Source organism: Rutidosis leptorrhynchoides, chromosome 10 (genome assembly GCF_046630445.1).
Source record: "Rutidosis leptorrhynchoides isolate AG116_Rl617_1_P2 chromosome 10, CSIRO_AGI_Rlap_v1, whole genome shotgun sequence".
Lineage (NCBI taxonomy): Eukaryota > Viridiplantae > Streptophyta > Magnoliopsida > Asterales > Asteraceae > Rutidosis > Rutidosis leptorrhynchoides.
This window is the reverse complement of record NC_092342.1, coordinates 13556625-13582155: the sequence shown is the minus strand read 5'-3', so window position 1 is coordinate 13582155 and position 25531 is coordinate 13556625. Positions and strand designations below refer to the sequence as shown.

The window sequence follows — 25531 nt, the reverse complement described above, 5'->3', positions numbered from 1 at the left end:
CAATGCGTACCTAAGAAGGGTGGCATGACTGTCATCACAAATGAGAAAAATGAGCTTATTCCTACTAGGACTGTAACAGGATGGCGTGTATGTATTGATTATAGAAAATTAAATGACGCCACCAGAAAAGATCACTTTCCCTTACCTTTCATAGATCAAATGTTGGAAAGATTAGCCGGAAATAGTTACTATTGTTTTCTAGATGGATTTTCCGGATATTTTCAAATTCCAATAGCACCCGAGGACCAAGAGAAAACCACATTCACGTGCCCTTATGGTACTTTTGCTTACAAACGCATGCCATTTGGACTTTGCAACGCCCCTGCAACCTTTCAAAGGTGTATGATGGCGATTTTTCACGACATGATAGAAGAATGCATGGAAGTATTCATGGATGACTTTTCAGTCTTCGGTGATACATTTAAATCATGTCTAGTTAATCTGGAACGAATGCTAATTAGATGCGAAAAATCAAATCTAGTACTTAATTGGGAGAAATGCCATTTCATGGTTAAAGAAGGCATCGTTCTTGGACATAAAATTTCAAAAGAAGGAATTGAAGTGGATAGAGATAAAGTAGATGTAATTGCTAAACTTCCACATCCCACCAATGTTAGAGGAGTTAGGAGTTTTCTAGGGCATGCCGGTTTTTACCGACGTTTCATAAAAGATTTTTCTAAAATTGCCACTCCTATGAATAAACTCCTAGAAAAGGATGCGCCATTCATCTTTTCAGATGAGTGTATCAAATCTTTTAATATTCTTAAAGAAAAACTCACTAATGCACCGATCATGATAACACCAAATTGGAATCTACCATTTGAACTAATGTGCGATGCAAGTGATTTTGCAATGGGAGCCGTTTTAGGACAAAGGATTGAAAAACGATTTCAACCTATATATTATGCTAGTAAGACATTACAAGGAGCACAAACGAACTATACAACTACTGAAAAAGAACTCCTTGCTATTGTCTTTGCTTTTGACAAATTTCGATCATATCTCGTTCTAGCAAAAACGGTGGTCTATACCGACCATTCTGCTCTTAGATACCTATTTTCAAAACAAGATGCTAAACCAAGATTAATCCGTTGGATCTTACTCTTACAAGAGTTTGATATTGAAATCTGAGATAAAAGAGGAGCAAAAAATCTCGCCGCTGATCATCTTTCTCGTCTTGAAAATCCCGAATTAGAAGTTCTGAATGAATCGGCCATAAAAGACAACTTTCCTGATGAATATCTATTGAAGATAGATTATAAAGAAATCCCATGGTTTGCAGACTATGCGAACTACTTAGTTTGTGGATTCCTTGAAAAAGGATTATCGTACCAAAGACGAAAGAAATTCTTCAGTAATATAAAACACTATTTCTGGGAAGATCCACATTTGTTTAAAAGTTGTCCCGATGGAATAATACGCCGATGTGTATTTGGAGATGAAGCTAGTAAAATTTTAAACCATTGTCACACAGGACCAACAGGAGGGCATTATGGGCCTCAATTAACAGCAAGAAAAGTTTATGAAGCTGGATTCTATTGGCCTACAATTTACAAAGACGCACACCTTCTTTGCAAATCATGTGATGCATGTCAAAGGGCCGGAAAAATAAGTCAACGTGATGAAATGCCACAAAATGTCATCCAAGTATGTGAAGTATTTGACATTTGGGGTATTGACTTTATGGGTCCATTTCCAAAATCTCATAATAATCTATATATACTCGTAGCCATTGATTATGTATCTAAATGGGCGGAAGCACAAGCTCTCCCAACTAACGATGCACGAGTTGTAGTCAACTTTTTAAAACGTCTTTTTGCAAGGTTTGGAACACCGAAAGCTTTAATAAGTGATCGGGGTACTCATTTCTGTAATAATCAACTTGAGAAAGTTCTTAAAAGATATGGAGTAACTCATAAAATCTCCACCACATATCATCCACAAACAAGTGGACAAGTTGAAAATACCAACCGAGCTTTAAAACGTATTCTAGAGAAAACCGTAGGATCAAATTCGAAGGAATGGTCCATTAAATTGGAGGATGCACTCTGGGCTTTTAGAACAGCCTACAAAACTCCAATTGGAACCACACCTTTTAGACTTGTTTATGGAAAAGCATGTCATCTTCCAGTAGAAATTGAACACAAAGCATTTTGGGCTTTGAAGACATGTAATCTTGATTTACATGAAGCCGGACGTCTACGATTAAGTCAACTGAACGAATTAGAAGAATTAAGACATGAAGCATACGAAAATTCGTTAATCTATAAAGAAAGAACGAAGAAATGGCATGATAAAAGAATCAGAAGTTCAAAAGAATTCAAAGAAGGAGACAGAGTTCTTCTTTTCAATTCACGATTCAAGCTATTTCCTGGAAAATTGAAATCAAGATGGTCTGGACCATTCATAGTCAAAAGAGTTTTCCCATACGGAACGATAGAATTGATAAATTCAAATGGGATTGAATTTAAAGTTAATGGTCACAGAGTTAAACATTACATACATGGTCCGATGGAAGTCGACAACGAAGTTAATCACAATTTTGATACCACAGCTAACTAAGTGTGGGGAGAATCAAGTCTTTAAAGGATAATATGTATTTCTGTTAGAGTTAGATTGTCTGTTTTCGTGTAGTTCTCGAAAATGGAACACGTATGGTCTTTCCCTAGCAGACCCTAAAGAACTAGTCTTCTCCCCCCATTCTGAATTTTTATTTTTTTTAGGTTTTTACGAAATGAAGACTGCCTGTGAACTAAACCATGGTCTAATGCTACACGCTTTGATCACTAAACGTAATAATGACATACTACCGAGCGAATTAGTATCAGTAATCAGAGAAAGAATGGACGGAGTTAGAAAAGGATCCAGATGCGAAGATAATAAGTTACAATTTGGTAAAGGAAAATCAAAATCCGCAGCGAAAAGAAGAGCACGACACCTAGAACGATGTCACAAATGCGGAAAATGGTCACATGGAGGTAAATGTTCAAATAATCAAACCTATTCAAATACAGAATTTGTTACTTTATGCAGAGACGGACCGTTCATATGTTTAGAAGAAAAGACAATGAATGCTCGAGGTTACGCCTATGCAGCCATGGAAAACCAATTAAACCGACTATCTTATGAATATAATAGATCATATAACTAAGAAATCTATTTCACAGGTATGTCTGTACAGTTTTTATTTTTATTTATTTTTAACCTTTTGATAATAAACGCTAAATTGTTCGCTAAAAAGTATTAAATTGGTATTGAATAAAATTAGGTTTGGCGACCGAAATTATTGATATCATTCAAAAATTTATTACATCACTGCGAAATTTAACGTTTATTCTTAAGGTATAAATATCTTTAATCAATCAACCCAAAATATTTCAAAAATTCGTCATGAGTTAAATTAGGTCTTGGAACCGAAATTACTTTACCGAAAAGAGGGGCGCATATTTTTGATAATATTTGATTGATTAAAGTGGGATAAAAAGACAAAAAGATTTTTAATTTTATTTTTATCATGTTTTTAAAATTAATATTTAAATCTTAAATTAATATTGTAAACTTTGTAAAAACAATATATTTAAAATATATAAAAAATTAATATAAGTTTGATATGAATTTATGAATTTTTAAAATTAAGTTTGGTGTGAATTTTTAATTTAAAAAAAAAAAAAAATATGAATTTTTAATTTTATGCATTTCAAATTTTGAGTTTGGTGTGAATTTTTAATATTAATTTTGAATTTTATATTTAAGTTGTGTGAATTTAAAAACAAAAATTTACTTTATCTCATTAAGTTAAAAATATGATTTTTAAAATTCGTCGTAAGTTGAAGACTAGGTCTTTGAACCGAAATTGCTTTACCCGAGGGAGGGACGAGAACTTTTATTATCATTATTTTTAATCTTACTGAATTAGAGTATGCCAAAAACATTGAAAAAACCCAAAAATCTTAGCTTTTAAAACAATCGCTACAAAAAGACAAATTTTAAAATTTTGTCGAGGGACGGACTAGGACATCGATCCGAAACGACCTCATCCTAAATAACAAGGGAAACAAAATTTTAAAATTAATTACTAAATTGTTTTAAGAAGTTAAAGAATATAAAAAAAAAAAAAAAAAAAAAAGAGTAAACTCCGCGACTCGCGGAGTTTGAAGTACAAAACCTCCGCGACTCGTGGAGGGACCAAATTACAGAAAAAAAAATATAAAGAGCTGAACGATCAGTTCACTCTCCCACACAAAACACAGCAAAAAACACAGCGATATACTGCCGAAAAAACCCGAAAATCACCCCCAAAAATCCCAATTTTTAACCGTTAATCACCAAATTTTTTGCTAAAATCATGTTGAGAAGGATGCTATCTAAGAATTACTCAAGAAAAACGGTAAATTTCTACACCTAAACACCATTTAATTCGAAATTTGATGTTCTTGAGCTATTTTTTCCCCAATTTGATTTTGATGCTTTTTAGTGTAATTAGACTTAAATTGTTTATGTATTATGCTTGTATAACCTAGATTGATGCTGTTTAACATGATTAGAAGCCTTAAACTTCAAATTTTGAATAATCTAGGGTTTGTGTTCTTGAGCAATTTGGGGCTTTTTGATATAAACAGGTTATGGCCGATTTTTGTCATGAATTGTTGCTAAATTTAGTAGTGTAACATGTCTAGGTAGTTAAATGATCCAAACTTTGAACCTAAACATGATTTTGAGAATTAAAGTGGACTTTTTCAAGTCCAAAATTCATGAACTTGATTTTTGAAAGATAGTGCCATTTGAGACTTGTTTGATTGCTAGTAATGATTATTTTGACATGTTATTTGAGTTGAATGCTTATGAACTTGGCGAAAATTTTCGTATATGCTTATTTGAAAAAGTGTAGATTTGATAAAAATGTGAAAATAAGCTTAAGTTTGATATAAATTGATAATGTCATTGTAATTATTTTGATTGATGATTTTGCTGACACTAATGCATATTTGGATGCACAAAATTTGTGTTTGATGTGTTTTGCAGAATGAAAGGGGTGAATCTTCATCCCAAGCCCGCAATGCTCCTGCCGAGAATTTGGAACAACAGGAGGTAGATAACTACTACAAGCAGGATGTACCTCATCCAGTCATGACCTTTTCAGATATGCACTTGGAAGAGTTGCACCCGAACCTGAGATTTGACAGACTTTGGATAGATTATCCAAAATATCAACGGGGTTTGCATACTCTTCACTCTAAGATTGTTGAGGTACCGAGGGTCATAGAATGGGGACCCTTAAAAGCTGTAGAATTGGCCGGGCCAATTAGGGAATTACTTGTACAGAGGTATGGTAATTCTTCTTTTAATGACTGGATATGTTTATTCACCATACGCAGACCTGTATATAAAGTATGGTGTGAAGAGTTGTTATGTAGTATAGAGTTGAATGATCGGGTAGCTAGTTTAACCGATCGTTCTTTTATTAGATTTTTGTTAGGCGGTTCGATGCGCCACATGTCTTTACTGGACATGGCTCAGGCTTTACGTATATATACGCCTGAGGAGTTAGCGTCTGCCGATTGTAGAGGATTGATACTAAACGGTAGAAACATAGATGAGAATTTTGATACACACGGTGTGTGGAGTCAAATGACAAGCCATCACCGTTTCAAAGGGGGAAACTACTCTTATTTGGATATAGATAGAGCCGAATTAAGAGTGATACATAGGTTTTTAGCTAATTCGATTACACAAAGGGGTAAGAACAAAGAAAAAGTAAATGAACAGGATTTGTTTTACCATATGTGTATTCGAGACCCACACAGCGCTGTAAGTATACCATATTGTGTGGGTTATTATTTATCAGCTATGGTTCGGGGGATGCGTCCACATAGCATAATAGGAGGTGGTATTTTTATTACTTTGATTGGTGAATATCTCGGTGTGGATATAAGTCAGGGGGGATTATTACTAGAAGAGCCGGAACCCCGCGATACTATAGGTTTAAATGTATACCATGGTGCGAAAGTTTTGAAGCGGCGAAATAACGCCGCAGTACGATACCATGGTAGACATCCACAGGTGGAGAGAAACCAGCAACAAGGTAATGTAGGAGGGGGGAATGAGATGCAAGAAATGCATAGGTTTATAGCTTTTCAGGAATACGAAAATGCTAGACAGAGAGCATTTGAAGATTGGCAAGTTCATCAGAACCAGATCATAGCGCATTGCCAACATATAGGTAGAAACTATATTCCTACACCGAAACCCGTCTTCCCTCCTTGGTCGATAGAGATGCAGCCACCATATCCTACGTATGACCCTGCCGAAGCATTCTATAGCACTTATGGTTATGCCTGGAACCCCTATTGGTACCAATATCATCCTTAGTTTACTTATTTTTTTTATTATTTTGTAATTTGTAATTATTGATACATTTAATATTTGTGTTAATATTGTAATCATTTTTATAATTATCTAACTTTTATTTTTAGATTTTAATAATTTTTGAATGTGGGGTAATATACCAAACTTCAAAAATATGTATATATGTTTGCAGTTTATCTTATGTACACAACAGGGTAAAACAACGCATTTTCAAAGACTGGCATTAAGTTCAGCAAAAGCAACTAATTTTGACGAAAAGATGCAAAATATATGTGAAATAACAACAAGACGGAATGAACAAATGATGTGCACCATTTATCATTCAGCAAACAAACGCCAATATATTTGGAAACTTTGGTAAAAATTTAATCATTTTCACACAAATCACCCTCAATAATTTAAATTGTTACTGATTTCTTGCAAATGAGGGCATTGCAAGATCTTAAGTGTGGGAAGGGGTTAAATTCTTTCGGATTTAAAAATTTTTATATTAAACACTTGGTTACCATTAAAAATACTAGTAAAGCAGTAGTTATATTAGATTCTAGTGCTCTCTGATAAAAAAAGAACAGCCCTAGTCTTATATACTGACTACCCAATTCTAGTAAAAATTTTCAAAATTTTCAATTAAATGAATTCAAATTATGTTTATACATATTTATGAACGATAAAACTAGGTTTTAACACCAAAATTATTGTTACCTCGGAAAGGACATAAATTGAGAAACAAACTAAAATGTCAAAACTCATTTAAAATGGAATAGAGGACGATAAAAAGAAAAATAAAAAGCCAAGTGTGGGAAAATTTACCAAGTTATCTTAAACATATGTCACATATATCTGTAACAAATAACTGAAAATACTTTTGCTTTGGACTAAACTAAACTGTTTTACCCGATGAAAGAAAAGAAGAGATGGATATACACGATGAATCAATTCCATCATTAAAAGGAAGTAAAGTCTTCCGAAAAAGAAACGCGCTTCTTGATTTAGGTCATGAAGTTGTCGTCCAGACCAGCTGTAGGTTGACGAAAAATCTAGAAAAGTCATCACTAAAATCAGCAGGAAATCCACGGACCTCAGCATTAAACAGGGTCGCCAAGTGGTCAGATTTATCCTAACCATGAGAAGGATTTATCTCGTACAATGGGGGGCACCATGCAAATTAGCTGGATAAGACTAATGAATCAGATCCCCAGAAAGGATAATCTCCTTAAAGATTAAAAATCAGCTTTTAAGACTGATATTACTCAATCCTAGAGATTGACCTTAAAGATTGAGAATTACAAACTCATGGAATTCGATGATATCTAAACTCGAGCTTAAACGAGAAAATATTTTGATCAAAAATTACAAACCGATTTGTTTTTTGAAAACCCTATTTCAATGCGTTCATTACCATTGAACGTAAAATCCTAGGAATTCACCTGGAATTCACTAGGTCACATGAACCAAATCGGGTGTCAACCGTAAGAACGGTGGTTGCATAACATGGTCAAAGACAGGACCTTGTGTCAAACCGACAAATTATAAGGGTGAGCTTTACTATTGCTCATACCAAGGATAGTAATTGCGTCCGACACGTTATAGACCATAATCAAAAGCATGTCACGGGACATTGCCTTAACAGTTGCTTGTTCAACGCTTTCCTTTACAACCGGACGGTAGTTTACCGAAAGGTAATATACGGGACAAGTAAACTGGACGTGTTGCTTTCCAAATACAAGGTTAGCAAGTGGGTGACACAAAACCGCAAGTTTTTCAAATCTGAAACCCACCAAACCCACAAAAATATTTTGCAAACACCGGTAAAGGGTTATTCCGGAAAACTTATCTAGGGTAAAAACTAGATTTCAAAAGATCAAATGTTTTCATAAAGATCCAATTTCCTTAATGGATCTAAATTTTTATAGTCATGTGGGACTGTAAACCATATCGTTACTACCATTGTTTATACCGCCGTATAGAAATCACTGATGTACAAAGTGTGAAGAATAAAGAAGTGATTCTAGTATTTCAAGACGATATTGCTTGAGGACAAGCAACGCTCAAGTGTGAGAATATTTGATAATGCTAAAAACGAACATATATTTCATAGCATTATTCCTCAAGAAAGACAAGCTTTTAGTTGCAATTGTTCTATTTACAAGTGATAATCGTTTAAATAATAAAAGGTGAAGACAAAAGACAAATTCGACGAATTGAAGACGCAAATGACCAAAAAGCTCAAAAGTACAAAAGACAATCAAAAATGTTCCAATTATTGATAAGAAACGTCTCGAAATTACAAAAGTACAAGATTCAAAACGCAAAGTACAAAATATAAAATTGTACGCAAAGACGTTCGAAAATCCGGAACCGGGACCAGAGTCAACTCTTAACGCTCGACGCAACGGACTAAAAATTACAAGTTAACTATGTATATAAATATAATATAATATATAATTAATTATATTAATTATATATATATTATATTTATATATATAAAACCGTCGGCAGAGAAACTCCAAGGGTGTGAGCTGTAATTTCTATCTCCGCGACTCGCGGAGTTTGAAGGGGATTTTGCCGCGAGTCGCGGAGCCCCAATTTTCAACCCTGGCTATAAAGCAAACCGAATTCTGATCAAATTTCATATCTTTTTTCTTTCTCTTCATACGTAAAATTTATATTTATATTTATAATTTATATTTTAATTTTAATTATAATTCTAATAATAAGGGTATGCTAGCGAATGTTGTAAGGGTGTAAGTCGAAATTCTGTCCGTGTAACGCTACGCTATTTTTAATCATTGTAAGTTATGTTTAACCTTTTTATATTAATGTCTCGTAGCTAAGTTATTATTATGCTTATTTAAAACGAAGTAATCATGATGTTGGGCTAATTACTAAAATTGGGTAATTGGGCTTTGTATCATAATTGGGGTTTGGACAAAAGAACGACACTTGTGGAAATTAGACTATGGGATATTAATGGACTTTATATTTGTTTAACTAAATGAAAGTTTGTTAATGTTAATATAAAGATTTACAATTGGGCGTCCCTATAAACTACCATATACACTCAATCGGACACGATGGGCGGGGTATTTATATGTACGAATAATCGTTCATTTAACCGGACACGGGAATGGATTAATAGCCACTAGAATAATTAAAACAGGGGTGAAATTACATTCAAGGGTAATTGGTGTAATTGTTAACAAAGTGGTAAAACCTTGGTTTACACGCAGTCGATAACCTGGTGTATTCATTAAACAAAGTATTAAAACCTTGTTACAATTCGAATCCCCAATTAGTTGGAATATTTAACTTCGGGTATAATAGTAATTTGATGAGGACACTCGCACTTTATATTTATGACTGATGGACTGTTATGGACAAAAACCAGACGGACATATTGAATAATCCAGGACAAAGGACAATTAACCCATGGGCATAAAACTAAAATCAACACGTCAAACATCATGATTACGGAAGTTTAAATAAGCATAATTCTTTTATTTCATATTTAATTTCCTTTATTTTATATTTAATTGCACTTCTAATTATCGCACTTTTATTTATTGTTATTTAATCGCACTTTTAATTATCGTACTTTTTAATTATCGCAATTTTATTTTATCGCATTTTTATTATTCGCAATTTCATTATCGTTATTTACTTTACGCTTTAATTTAAGTCTTGTATTTATTTTATATTTTACATTAGATTTTAACTGCGACTAAAATCTTAAAATCGACAAACCGGTCATTAAACGGTAAAAACCCCCCTTTATAATAATAATATTACTTATATATATATTTGTATTTTTTATAAAAGTAAACTAATATAGCGTTGAGCTTTGTTTAAAGATTTCCCTGTGGAACGAACCGGACTTACTAAAAACTACACTACTGTACGATTAGGTACACTGCCTATAAGTGTTGTAGCAAGGTTTAAGTATATCCATTCTATAAATAAATAAATATCTTGTGTAAAATTGTATCGTATTTAATAGTGTTTTCTGCTAAAATTTAATAGTATTTTATACCCCTCTGCTTTGACATCAACCACCGTCTTGCAATCGATCAAAGTTGGGCATATTGAACGGAGGCCATTCAACCGCACCCTAAACCGTGCCTGCTAGCATCAGCGCACTTCAACGGGGCCACCGAAGAAACTCCAACAGCGGCCCAGATAATAGTGGTCTTATCAATATTAAAATTGTGATTTCAAGTCTCATGATGTACTTTATATAATTGATTCCGTATATATCGCCCTAAAAATAGAGTATACACCTTAGTGACAAAGAATTAATCAACTTTTTTAGGATAATTCATATATACGATTACGAACAACAGGATTCAGAAGGGTAAAAACACAATTTCATCTTTGCCGTGAAGTATCTACTCATGACACATTTTCCATATCGTTTGGGGGTAAAAGGGGAGGGGGGTACTTGGTCGTGCCCTTGGATCGGTTTTAAGGGTTCCTCCCGGACAGCGATGCAGGCGAGGTTGTTATCGCTTCATCGGCTAGTCGAAACAGGAAATGGTCGCAACAGGTGGTTTAGTCTCTCTCGGGTGATCCCAATCGCTGTAAAAAAAACAGTTTATAAAATAATTTAAAATATGTTTTTATTTTGAGGGATGATTCTAACACACCCTTTTTTGATCCTCACACACATATTTTAACCTTTTACTCTTCTAATAATACTCTATTTCTTTAAATTAGTGTGTGAGGATCAAAAAATTGTGTGTGAGAATTATCCCCCTTTTATTTTATGTTACCTTTATGATGATTTATTAAAATATAATTATTTATTACAGAGTATTACTTATTAAAATCGGCTCATACTTTACCGAACACAAGTGGTCAAGTTGTGGACGGACCCCACAAATTGTTCCAAGTTCATAGAATTTCTTTCCACCGCACTAACTTGTTTCATCGATTCCCCGCACCATGTATACGATATACTGATTTTCTATATGATATCCAGTGTTGCAAAAGTCGGCCGAGTCGGCCGACGCGTCGTTTTTTAGACATGACTGACGCGTCGTTGCTAAAAAGTCGGTCAAAGGTAAAAAGTTGGTCAAAGTCGAAAAAAGTCGGTCAAAGTCAGTCAAAGTCGGTCAATTTTTTTTTTTTTTTTTGTAATATTGTTAATAATTGTTAATTGTTCATTTTTATTATAAATATAGTTTATATTTAAAGATTTGATCTATATAATTTATATATAAATATATATTTAATTAAACTATTTTAAAAAGTCAACGTTAGTCAACGCCCGTTGCGTCGCCGTTGCGTCACCGTTGCGTCCGACGCGTCGTTTTTTAGGCATGGCCGATGCGTCCCCGACTCGCGTCTTTTACAACCTTGATGATATCTAATAAATAATAAATAATAATATTATATTATATGTCACATGTATCTTTTTACTATGTCTGGCAAACGGGTCAGTTTGGGTAACAGGTCAAAATGGTCTTGGGTTGAAATGGGTCATAGGTCAAACGGGCCAATTTTATAAACGGGTCAAAATGGGTCAGGTTGGGTCGGTTTGGATAACGGGTCGAAACGGGTCACAGGTCAATTGGGTCAAACGGGTTACATCGCTTTTTTTTTTTTACATTATTACATTATTTTAGTTATTATTATTCGGTAAATATACATAAGAAATATTAATATACATAATAAATGATATAACCATGAATGCTTTCATAAATTTTAAACGGACGAAACTTTTTGTGCTCGACCCATTTGACCCATTCACAAACCCCATTAGACTCATTTCTATTTATTGATCTTTGTGTATTGATACCCATTAGACCCGTTCCTTCATTTTTTGTATAGGACTCAATAGGTTGAAGAGAAACCAATTTGGATCTTTTTTTAAGTTTTGATTTATATTATTGGGCTTAATTTTTCTTAAGACCCAATTGACCTAAAAGCTTGACCCATTTGACCCGAATTTGAGTGTATGGGTCACAATTGTCAGGTCTACTTTTTACCTATCATTTTGTCCTACATGAATAAAATAGAGGCACAAAAGATATTTATCACATTATTTTTATTCATTTATAAAAGTGGACAATTAATTTGAGACATCCCAAAATGGAATAGTGGAATATAGATTTGAGACGGATGAAGTATATAATATAATCATTTAAAAAAATATATATATTGAATATACTTATTTTTATAATATATAAAAATAAAGGTAACTAATGGTACGTTTGATAAAACTAAATGATTTAATGCTAAATGATTCGTAATTTTAACTATTTAAAGGTTCCAATAAAGTTGCTGATGAATGAAAATAACATTTTAAATAATCATTTAGAACAATTTTGTAAATAATATAAAATTGACATATTAACTTTTAACATGAATTAAAACTATAATATAGTTGTTTAATAAGTGTTATTGATATAATTTAAAAAATAGATTACACAAAATTTCCTAGTTTAATGGTTAAAATATAATTTCAGCTCTGAATGGTTCAACAGCTATATAGTCATATAAAACTCTAAAATGATGAAGTCGTCATTAAGTTAATTACTCTTTAATTTTTATTATGATGATGTCATAATTATATATTAATTTAATTAAAAAAATAATACGAAATCTTTTATAAAAGGAAAATTTAATGTATCCTAAATTGTACTTTTAATTTTCAAAAAAAATTTAAAAGACATTTATTATTACTAATAATAATAATTATTATTATTATTAAAAATACAAATACTCAATTTTGAGTGAACTTTATTATTATTATTATTATTTACTTTTAATATAATAATTATAATAATAATTATTATTATATTATTAATATTCAAATATGAATTGTTTTTACGAAATTAATTACACTACATATGTATGCGAAAATACATGTCTCTATATATTTGTAAAAATAACGACAAGTTTCTTAGTCAAACGGGTCATTAAAATAAATGACTTTAGCATTTATATTCACTTAATACCTAAAATATGTCATTAAATTGTTCCGTTTGAACAAACTCGTGATTTCACGGGCATTTCACTAGTTGAATGCTAAACGATTAAATATCATTTGTCATTCAGGAGTCAGAGACAAATGCGTCGAATGCTCAATTTTAACATTTAACACTGAACCATTCAAATAGGAGGTAAATAAATGCACCTTAAACCACTCTTTTATTTTTCGATTTTCGGAAGACTCAAACTTACAAAATAAATTACAATAATGACATAAGCTTTTAAGTGGGTCATGACCTCCTCTACCCATAAACAATTCCGTCCATATTTCAAATAAAAACACCAATAGAATAAACGAAATTTGTACTTCGAAGATCATGACATGTAGACCGTTACTCTAAAGTAAATACTCCGTGTAAGAGTAGAAGCAAAAAATGTTGGTTTTAACTTTTTGTATGTTTGACTAATAATTTTATGAACCACTAAAACAGTTGAACTATTGATAAATGATCGATTCAGGTCACATTTAGATCTTTATACGACAATAGAAATCACTAATCACCAATTCACAAAAGATGACTCTAGAACGACGTATTGACCAATTATTTGACGTCCTTTTAAAAATTTGTTACTACAAAATTCGCCGGCCATAAAATAAACTAGAAACGCCTTTTCACCACGCGTTATGGACGCCAGCTGTCGTTCCCTAATTCGCCCTTCTATCTTTCGACCCGACCCGATCCACTTTCATACCTTTTCACTCTCTATAAATACGCACTTCTTGCATCTTCTCACAAATCATTCACACACCGCAACATAACTTTTTACTATTTCGTTCCCCAAATCTTTGCAAAAGCTTTTGTTGTTCAAATCACTATAAGAATTTAAAATCCTTAATCCAAAAAATGGCTGGCACTAAACTTATCTCATCTTTCATTGTTGTTACCAGGTAATTATTGACTTGAAATATCATACTAGTACTAGAAAAAAACTATATGTTTATCGTTTGCTGTTTACCATTTAAAGAAACAATTTGATTGATTTGTTTCTGATAATTGTAATTTAAATTATATGAACAGACGTGGATTTGCATCTGCGACACAAGGGAGTGTAACTGGGAGCGTGAGAGGAAGTGGAGTCGCTATGATGAAAAAAGCAAGCGAAGAATCGAAGAAATCGACTCCGTGGGTCCCAGATCCCGTTACGGGTTATTACAAGCCAGAGGGCCAAACGAACCAAGTTGATGCAGCCGAGCTTCGTGAATTGCTCTTCAAACAGAAAAACAGTGCGAACTAAATTCCAAGAAACATGGATTCATATATAAAAAGATGAAGATGAAGATAAAAGATGAAGATGAATTTGATTAGTTTCTTTTCATCGGATACACATTACGTACACTGTTGCAAGTGACACAATTTTATATCAAAACATATATTATTGTTTAATCTAAGCGAGACTAATTGGTTTATAGGTTTATTTAACGTACCATGGGTATAATATTCTTGAGTACTTGAGTTTGATAAATTACCAATGAGTATGCTTTTGTTTATTACTCCTCCTCTTAAAAAAACAACACTTTACTTTTCATGTAAAGTAACTAATCTATAAATAACTAATAATAATAATTTTTTAAACACGAGATGATTTTCACACACACTTTTTTGATCCTCACATACCAATTGAGTATTTATTAGAAGAGTAAAAGGTTAAAATAGGTGTGTGAGGATAAAAAAAAATGTGTGAGAATCATTCTCTTTACCTACATTTAGAAAAATAAATAAAAAAATAAAAAATAACAAGTGAATATTATTAATATCGACAATTTACCTGCATTATCATTCTATGTCATTTATCTATTAAATCAAACTTATAGTTTATATTGAATATTGAATACAATAAAAATAAAATTAATATTCACCAGACATATTTCGAAAGAAGTGTTATCTATTTTTACGAGTGTAAGGTAAATTTCTGCTAAAAAATCCAAAATATCAAGAATAAAAAACAAGAAGGAACCTGCTCTACTATTCACGATCACGAGTGAAAAAAGGGAACCTACTTAACCTAGTTGTGGACAAATTCACGTGTGTAAACAACAGATCTTCATATACTGGATTTAATTTTGATCGCTAGATTGTGTCCAACAGGCCATTTTTTTTTACGGTGATATCGATATCATCGAATGATTTTATTTGTCACCTACACACACGTTATGACGAAATTCAATTTGTGACGATGTTGGCAAAAATTGCATTGATGTTGTTAGTTCTATTAAAGGTTGAAAACTCCCTGCTAGAGTGAGAATCGAACTTAGATTGATAGTACTCTAAGTTGAATATCACCTCATACCACTCAACCAAACTTAGATGGGTACGAGCATTACTTGTAACTTTTGCTCCTATATGGTTAATTTGGAGACACTACAACGGAATTTTACATAATTCAAGATCGTTGTGTCATAGTATTTTATATGATTCTATTCATCTTTATTTGTTTTCATACCTTAAATTTTGAAGTTATAGGATAGAGTTGAAAATTTTTGCTCATTTGTCCGTTCTAATTTATCGGTTCTAGTGCGGTTCTAGCGTATTGCTAGTTCATTTTTTCTAACAAAATTTTCTAATGTTAAAAAAAAAAAGAGCAGTAATAATGAAGTTTAAATAGCTTTGGTGTTTAGTTTCGGGAGTCCTTAAATGCATTGTATTTTCTGGCCGTTTGTTAATTCCTATAAAAATTTTCTTCTTACTATATTTTTTTAATTAATAAAACAAAAATAGAAAATTCCACGTGGACAATTAAGGTAACGAATAATTGACCAAGTATATGACAGCGTTGAATAATTTAGGCCATGGGTCAATATCAAAAAGACTAACGGTTCTAGCCACTTCCATGTACCTATCAACGAATTGATCCGTTCAATTTTATGTGCCAACTCACCAATCAATTTAATTTTTATAGAAAAGAATTGATTATTACGGAGTATTACACTTGATGGAGTGTTTCCCTCTTTTTAATCACGCGTTTAATAATGTTCCCATAATAACTCCATCTATAAATACCAAATCTCTCTTTAATTTTTCTCACATAAATTACTCGTAGTTAATTGCGTAACCCAAAATCTTAAACCATATCATTCAACACGCTAACTGCGAAAATGGCGTGATCCTTTTGCTTCTTCTTCTTCTTCTTTTTTTTTTTTTTTTATAACAAAAAATGAAAATTATATAACTAGTTCTTTTCTCAGAAAAAGAAAAGAGCAAAATAAGGATACAAGCAAACACATCAACATTTCTTAATAAATAATGAAAAAATTGAAAACTATTAAGCATGATATACTTTTAGAAAGGCTACGACTCACTCAAACATACCCATTTTTTTAACCTCGTCAATTAGCTAAAAAAAACAAACGTAGTAAAGTGTGTGGGCCTCACTATACCCACCTTTACCTTTTTTATATACTCCGTATTTCTTTTACAAGACGAAATGAGATTATAAAAAGTCTAAAATAGAACCTGAAAAACGCACCGGTGAATATGGTATCTTTCGGTATCTTTGGACGAAAATAGCTGGAGTTGGAGCTAGAGCTGGAGCTGGAGCTGGAGCTGGTAGATGAAGCTGGAGCTTATTTTTTAAAGCTGTAAGCTGAAGCTTTTATATCTTTTATAAGTGTTTAGTAAGGTAACTGGAGCTGAAGCTTATGTGTGTTAATTAACTCGAAATGACAATAATAATAATGATGTATAATTATGTGAAGGGTAATTATGTAAATTATCATCTCATAAGCTAGGAGCTTATTTTTAAGATAATTTGGAAGAGCTTAATTTTTAAGCTCTACTTTTTTCATAATTTTTATTTATTTATTTATTTATTTTTTCTTTTTAACCAAACCAAGTTTAAAAAACATAAGCTCCTTAAAATCATAAGTTTACTCGTACATTTTTAATTTCCAATAAGCACCAAAATTGTGTGATCCAAACACAATGAAAAAAATTGGAGCTTATGAATTGAAAAATAAGCTCTACCTAGTTTACAAAACACTTATGAAAAATAATAATCTTCAGCTACTACCTTTAAAAATAAAGTCTAGCTCCAGCTATAGCCCATAAACTTTAGCTCAAGCTCGAACTAATTTCATCTAAACACACCCATGTAAGGAAGTGAACACTCTTAATGATGCAATCATTGAGAGTCGTAACAAAATTTGATTTCTCAATAATGTATTGTTATAAATCAAATTTTTATGATAATATTTGTTTCATAAGTTACGATCATTTATACAAATAGACATATAGGTGTGGGTACACAACTCGAAATGCGAGAGGAAGTGGAGTTCAACTAACAAAAAAGGAAGTGATGAATCGAAGAAATCAACTCCGTGGGTTCTAAATGCAGTTACGGGTTGCTACATGCCCTAGGGTCAGTGATCAGCTTGTTGCAGCTGAGCTACGTGTGTTGTTCTTGAAACAGAAAACTTATCGAGATTGAGTTCATTATGCGAATATTGACTATGAATAAATGTAAGATCGTCAAGTCTTATAAATTCTCGGTCTCTTTTAGGCTTTAATTACAAAGATCCTTTTATTTATTTTTATTTTTTTTGGAACGACAAAATTTCATAACACAACGAGGACCCCTAGTAAGGCACTAGAGAAACCACCACCAAAAATTACAATGGCTTAATAAGTCATTTTTCTTAATGTTTGACATTCAAGTCGTTGAGTTTAACAAGATTACTATTAAGTCATTTATAGTTTGGATATATTATGAAAGGGTATGCATGCCTGTCAACTTTCGATGTAATGAAAGTTTGTCTTTAAAAACGAATGCAATGTTTGTAAAATGTATCATATAGAGGTCAAATACCTCGCGAGGTAACCATATGTTATTGTATTCGTCCTTATGGATTTGGACGAGTCGCTTTAGGAATCTCTCAATTACTACTTTTATCGGGGTTAAGTGGTGTATAGTTTAAATACTTTGTCACTGATTTCTCCGTACTATATTTAGACTGTATCCCAGCTTGTCGGGTACAAGTTGTCTCCGTTATATGTAATAAAAGAGAGACAACGGCTTTTTCTTGCAAATAAAAATCTTCAACCAGAGGCGATTCTACATGCATTGGCGTGGGGTCAAAGGACCCCACTACTTTGGAAATTTTTTATACGATGTATTCTTCAAATTGTATAGGACACCACTAAATTTAAGTATAGGACCCCATATATTTTTAAAATTTAAGGTTTTTTAGAGGTAAATAACCACTAGAGTTCCCTTTAAATATTATTAACTTTGGAAAAAAAAATTAGGACCCCATTGGGTTTTCATCCTGGAGTCGCCACTGTCTTCAACCAAGTCCTCTTGTATAGCAATTGTGCATAATCCTGTGTCCTCAAGTAACTTCTTGTATTGTTACATCACTCGTGTCTTATTTTTGGCTCTTTGTATTTGATATTCTCGAGCTTCATATTTGTAATTCTGTTTATTATTTCTAATAAAATGATTCTCTTGGCTTTTCCAAAAAAAAAAAAAAAAAAAAAAAAAAAAAAAAAAAAAAAAACAGATACTATAGTTCCAAAATTTTTACGAACAAAAATGATAATAAATGACATGAAGGTATAAATTAACCAATCATGTTAATTTTTGTTGTCATTTTGTTGGTTATTTTTTCTTCATGTAATTGATTGCAGTACACCTCATATTGGTCAAAAAAATTTAAACTTTTTGTATGTGTGCTATTGTCCATGTCTCCCCTAGCAAACTTATCAAACTTGTAGAAAACGAAATTACGTGATCATATTTTAAACAAAGAGAATGGTGACGTTCCAATCTTGATGTTTAGTTCAAGATTCTATGAAATACCAGGCAATTAAACCCAAAGTTCTTAATTTGGCTCTAATGGGTCTTGCATATGGGTCAAACGGGTCGAGTTTGTAAAGTGTCCAGATTTTGAGATTTGCATCCCTAAAAGTTGGCCCAATGAGTTTTTTTAAAACATATTGGGTCTTAGACAAAAAAATAATAAATGGGTCGATCGGGTTCAAATCTACCAAGTCCAGCAGATAGAGACGGCCCAGTGGCGGAGCTTGAACGTTACGGTTGGAGGGGCGAAATTTTGTCTAATGTGTGATACGATTATTTGCAAAAAAAAAAAACGCTAACTTTGGTGATAAAATTGCATATTTTATATTTTTATACACATTTTAGGTGACAATATCGATCTTGATTGTACATCATCTAAGTTAACTTCTTAAACTATAGTTTTAAAATTGATTTCAAGGTAAAAATGTCCAAGAGATATGAAAGAATTAAGTAGATTGTTGATGAAAACAAAATCTGTGCGCCTTCACCATTTTCGTCATATCTTCTTCATACGGACTCCGATTTAGTTTATTCAAAAGCTTATACATCCGTAACTCAAAGGCTACAAGATTCCATTACTTACTGAATTTTTTGGAGGGGCGAGGGCCCCCTCCTGCCCTAATAAAGCTCCGTGCCTAGAGACAGGTCCAACAGGTGTTGTATATGAGTTCAACGGGTCGAGCTGTAAAATTTCGAATTTTAGTTGAACGATATAATTTTCCAAAATAAAATAATGAAATAATAAAATAAAAAAAAATGATAAAAAAATATTTAAAACTAAAATTTTATTGAACCAAATGGTTCTCGACCCGACCGAACCCGTTTGGATCACGACCCATTCAGACCCAACCCAACCGGGTCCCGACCCAACCTGTTTAACCCATTTAAATTCTGACCCGTTTCGGCCCATGACCCATTTCGGCCCAAACTCATTTAAAGCTCGATCCAACTCGACCCGTTTGCCAGACATATATGAAACCATAAAAGTGGTTTAGTGAGTGAGTAATTTAGTGTTTAGTTTTAGTGTTCACGAGTAAGAAATATTATTATTATTATTATTATTATTATTATTATTATTATTTTATTATATTATACATATTCTAAATGTCATGGATTTGGGTGTCGTCCCAATTCAATTTTGTGTCGTTCCAAGCACTCTTTCCACACTTGCATTTTTCAGATAAACCACCTCTAATTTCTCAAATCCTAAAATTATGCAGTGTCTTGAACTGTAACTTCAATATTTAATTCATAAATACTCACATAATCCACCGCCATCTTTAACGACATATATCTTCCTGTTCGACGCGAATTATTATCCACTGACACCACCATTAAACTCTAAATAATTTTACGAACAAAATGAGACTAACTACGTTCTAAACAGACACTTTTTCAAAAACGTCAACTCAATGAACATCTAAAACAAGTCTTTACACATGAGCCGTCTCCCCCTCTGTACATATACAACTCTACATTAAATACGAACATGCAGACCGAAAGTCCCCGCCGCATCGCGCGGGCCGATCGGACTAGTTTTTATTATTACTTAACTCATTTTATTTTAATTGCATGAATTAATTAAATGGAAAATATAATAACGAATAAAATTTAGGCCACCAATTATAACCCTAAATTGTAAATTTTACTGAAAATATGTCTAGAAAAAGTTTGATCCACATTATCAGCCCATATATTTAAAATTTTGGCCCAATAAATAATTTTATCCTTAAAAAGATATCGGCTCGATGAAAGTATCCAAACGAAACTCTCCTTGTATCTACTTACTTTCTTCCTTTTTTCATCTCCTTGCAACAAAGCATGTAATAAATCTTGTAACCAAATTCGCAAATAAACTTACAAGTAAAAACACAAAAATGTAAAGAAGAAAGAAAAATTAGTGCCTTTCAAAATAAAAAATAAAAAATAAAAAATTAGAAAATGAGAGAAAAAAAAATAGAAACCAACTTCGCTTGGTTGATTCCGGGACAAAATGATGGGTTGGAACTTTAGGTCACCATCCGATTTCGGCATTTCGAAAGGAGAGCGGTGAAAAACACGTCTCATTCCGTATGTTCTTATACATGTATTTTTGTGAGAGCAAAGTCTAAAATGGCATAACGAAACAATTTAGTATCTAATTCCGACTAAAGCTCTAGCCAAAGCAATTGTAGCAGTTTCAGCACCGATTTAAACCCTTCATAAAATGTAAAAACGTCGCATTCTCTGTGCTCAAATACATGTATTTCCTATAATACTGTACATGTCTCGTAAATCATCCGTCATTATTCTATTTGGGCTCATTTAGACTATTCAGATCCACATAAGCCCAGTAAGCCGTAGCAATCACATTTTGTTGCTCCACTGAAGTGGGTAGCAAACATGCCACATCTTCCAATGATATAGTCCAACTCTAATCAGTCTAAACTAACTTTTCTAAATAAGCTCAAATCAAATTTACTTTTTATATGTCACCACGCTTTGCGTTACCCTTTCCAGTCTTTATCACCCATTCCTCGGTTTTGCATATTATAACAACAAGAAGTGGGGGTAGGCCCACTTCGTTGGGCCAGAAACTCAAATGGAAAGAAACAAATAATGTCACATAAAATAAAATAAAAAATAATAGGATAAGTTAAAATATAAAGATAACAAAAGTTGAAAACAAATAACAATAGGATAAAAAAAAATGTGACTTGATTAATGAATAGTAGATGGTCACTGATAGATATTCTAATAGCAGAATTATGGAATCTTTTTCAGAAGCGATGAAGTATTGAAGTAACGACTATATTAGAAAATAGATTTAGCAACTTTTAGACAAATATTATACATGTTATGTACAAGTACTATCTATACTAACACTTCATTATCTACGAGTAATTGTAATGAGTATCATAGTTTCTAAAATAGTAGGTTTACTAGGTGATAAAAATGCGTACTCATCGTTTGCCCACGACCCACCAACAAATACTAGTTTGTCAATAAAATTATGCAGGTTTTGTCGCCCTAAACCAGTGAACATGACCCACAAATTAGGGTATTTTTATTAAGACATATTCTAGAGAATAATATAATTTATTTTAGATTTGTTATGATTGGTAATTATATAATTATATATTATATATTATATATAGTTCTAGTTTCTTTTCATTACACTATATTTATAGACAGAGGCGGATTTAGAGTGTAAGGAGAGGGGGCGCCCGCCCCTGGTGGATTTCGAAATTGTAGTGTAAAAATTTTAGATTTTTTGACTTTGCCCCGGTGGATTTTTTTTTTTTGCTCCAAAACCTATATATTTTGCTCCAAAACCTTCAAATTTTGTTCAAAATTCTCCAAATTTTGCCCCAAAACCTTTAAATTTTACCCACAAATATTCAAATTTTGCCTAAAAACTTCAATTTTTTACCCCAAAACCTCCATATTTTACTCAAAAAAATTACTATGGTTTTAAAAAAAAATTCGTCCCCAGTGGAAAAAAATTCGGGATCCGCCACTGTTTATAGAGCATAGTAAAGCATCATAAAACTTAGAGTATAGTAAAGCATCATAAAACTTAATAGACCAGGTTCATTTGTACAATTGAACTTGACCCATCTAATTAACAAACAAATCAAAAATGGACTATACAAATATATACAATCTAATATACCCTCGCAGTTAGAACGGGAGATAAAATACGGATTTTCAAACTGGACTTGAAGTCATTAAACAGTTGTGTTGGAAGTCCATTGGTAAAGATATCAGCATTTTGAGAAATAGAAGAAACATGAAGAATGCAAACAGCTCGAGTGGCAACTAAATCACGCATAAAATGAACTTGAATCACTATGTGTTTGGTGTGTTGGTGCTGAACCGGGTTGGTGGAAAGATATACCGCACTCACATTGTCACAATAGACTATAGTAGCCTGGAATAATGAAGAGTAGAGCTCAAGTAAATTACGAATCCAACACGTTTCGGCAACGACATTTGCAACAACTCCATATTCAGTTTTAACACTAGATCAAGATATTGTAGCTTGGCGTTTAGAAGACCAATAAAGAAGATTGTCACCAAGAAACCCAGAATAACCAGAGGTAGAGCGGCGTGTACTAGGCCAACCTCCCAAATCAACATTAGAATAAGCTGTAAGCTTAGTAGTGGAGGAGACAAATAGTTGAAGCCTATTATCAACGAAATCCTAGAAGATAGCGTAAAACACACTTAAGTGCAGCAAAATGAGGTTCTCGAGGATCGTGCATGTATAAGCACAACTATTGAACAACATCCGTAAGATCAGGTTGTGTAAAAGTCAGGTACTGAAGTTCTCCTGCAAGACACTGATATAATGTGGGATCTGCAATAGGAGGTCCATTCGTATACGGTTATTTTCCTTCATAATTACCAATCACAACAAATTTAACCTAAATAATATTATTCTATAGAATATTCCTTAATAATTCTATCACACCCATTATCATCTTTAGTACTATCAATTAGTATAGGGTTCTTTTCATGCTATTCTTTGGTGTACAATGAAAGTATCAATCAATAGATGCCTAAAATTCGTGTAAAACATTTGATCATCGGGTTTCGGCTAATCCCCTCGTTTTGGCTCGGTCAAGATGGTTGATGTTCTTTTCTATTCGCCTCACGTATTCCCTCTTGCTTCGTCCTTCTTGTTGTTTTATTTTAGTTTGTCTTGTCTATGTGGTTAGTTAGTTTTGTCGCTTTAACCTTTTGATAGTTTGAAGCTCAACTTTTTAGTTTAATTTGTTTAGTTCAGCTCAGAAGTTATAACATTTATTCTTGGATGTTTTTTTGAAACTTTATTCATTTGACATTGACTTTTTTGTGGGTCAAAAAACTATATTAAAAATTCATAACTATAAAAAATATCATTAACAAAGTTCTATTTGATAAACAGTTTTTCTTGTGAAAGTTTTTAGTTCTTATTTTAGTTTTTTAATATATTTCAAGTCATTTGTATTCGGATCATTTTAATTATCTTTGTCACAAGAAAAAAGGATTTTTCTTTTAATCTTTTCTCCATGTTACTAACCAACAATAACCTATTTTGCCAATAAAGTCAAAAAGTAGAAGTATGATGATTGAAACCATTTTGTCTAGCTAGTCGCTTTACATATATTTATAAAAAAAATCCTACCACTAGGAGTCCAATAATTTCACGAAGAATATTTTCGATTAGTTTAGTTTTCTTTTCCAACCAAACTTAACTACCAAGACATCCCCCCCCCCCCCCCCCCCCCCCCCCCCCCCTTTCTTTTTTTTACATGTTTTTACATATGAGCAAACTTTTGGTTATGCTAAATATAATGGTGATTAACCTAAATTGAAATTTGCTGTTGATACATCATAAATCATATATCATGAATATTACAATATGTAGATAAATCTAAATTGTAAATAATATAGTAATAAGTTCACTAAACTGCTCCAATAAAATTCAGTTAAAAAAAAATCGCCGTTCAAAAATAAATAAATAAATAAATAAAATTCAGATTAAAACTTCAATACCAGTACTCCTTAGATGACTAATTAGGAAATGGTCATAAATAGTCACAAGATAAACTAATTATGCCAATTACTAATATTCGCTCTTTCGAAACTTTCTAAACATAGAAAATCATGTCCAATAACTAATATGTTCATTAGTTTAGATTTTGTATAGACATGGAATGAAGCATTTATTTATTTTGCTTATTTATAAATAAGATAGTAAAAAAAAAAAAAAAAAAAAATTACTCCATTAAGAAACTGCTAGATTAACATACTAAACCGGTCAACCATTTATAGGAGAATATTCAATTATCCAATCACGAGAACAATAACAACAACAACAAAACCCAATATCATATAAATAGTGTATGGGAAAGGTGAGATGTAAACAATCATTCCCCTATTCGAGAATAAAGACGAGTCATTTCTCCACTCAAAGTGAAAACACTCTCAAAAGTCGAGAAAGTCATCCATATCTCTATTCGACGGATAGAGAGATTGCTTCCGAGTGGACATCCGGCTAGAATAGTAAATATTAAGTTTGTACGTACATAGCAATATTATTTTAATAAAGTTGGTATATACATTTGTAACGACCCGCACTTTTTCGATCGTTCTATACTTATAAGATTGATATTTACATAAATTAAACCTTACCAACATGATAAGTAATCCAAATTGTTGAGACTTATATTTCCGAAAAGAGTTTTATACAACGTTTGACCGTCTAGTTTGACCGATGATATCACGAACTATACAATATATGATAATTATACGTTTGTGTATATATATGTATATATACATATTTAACATGATTAAAGAATGTTTTAATATCTCATTTTGTATTAATAACAACAAGTTATAAGTATAT

The 25531-nt window shown here is 32.3% G+C and overlaps 1 protein-coding gene across 1 annotated transcript; it reads left to right on the top strand.

Moving 5' to 3' along the window:
- The first annotated feature begins 14109 nt into the window (after positions 1-14109).
- LOC139873004 (protein SENESCENCE-ASSOCIATED GENE 21, mitochondrial-like) lies at positions 14110-14851 on the top strand. The gene is made up of 2 exons (XM_071860928.1): positions 14110-14248; positions 14379-14851. Exons 1-2 carry the CDS (start codon positions 14205-14207, stop codon positions 14593-14595), a joined length of 261 nt encoding a protein of 86 aa, XP_071717029.1. The 5' UTR covers positions 14110-14204; the 3' UTR covers positions 14596-14851.
- The last annotated feature ends 10680 nt before the right edge of the window (positions 14852-25531 follow it).

Bases quoted from the DNA above. Each gene is read 5' to 3' on its own strand.
- LOC139873004 (XM_071860928.1), top strand. From the start codon at position 14,205: ATGGCTGGCACTAAACTTATCTCATCTTTCATTGTTGTTACCAG. The intron at 14,249-14,378 runs GTAATTATTGAC...TTATATGAACAG, and splicing joins TCTTTCATTGTTGTTACCAG to ACGTGGATTTGCATCTGCGA.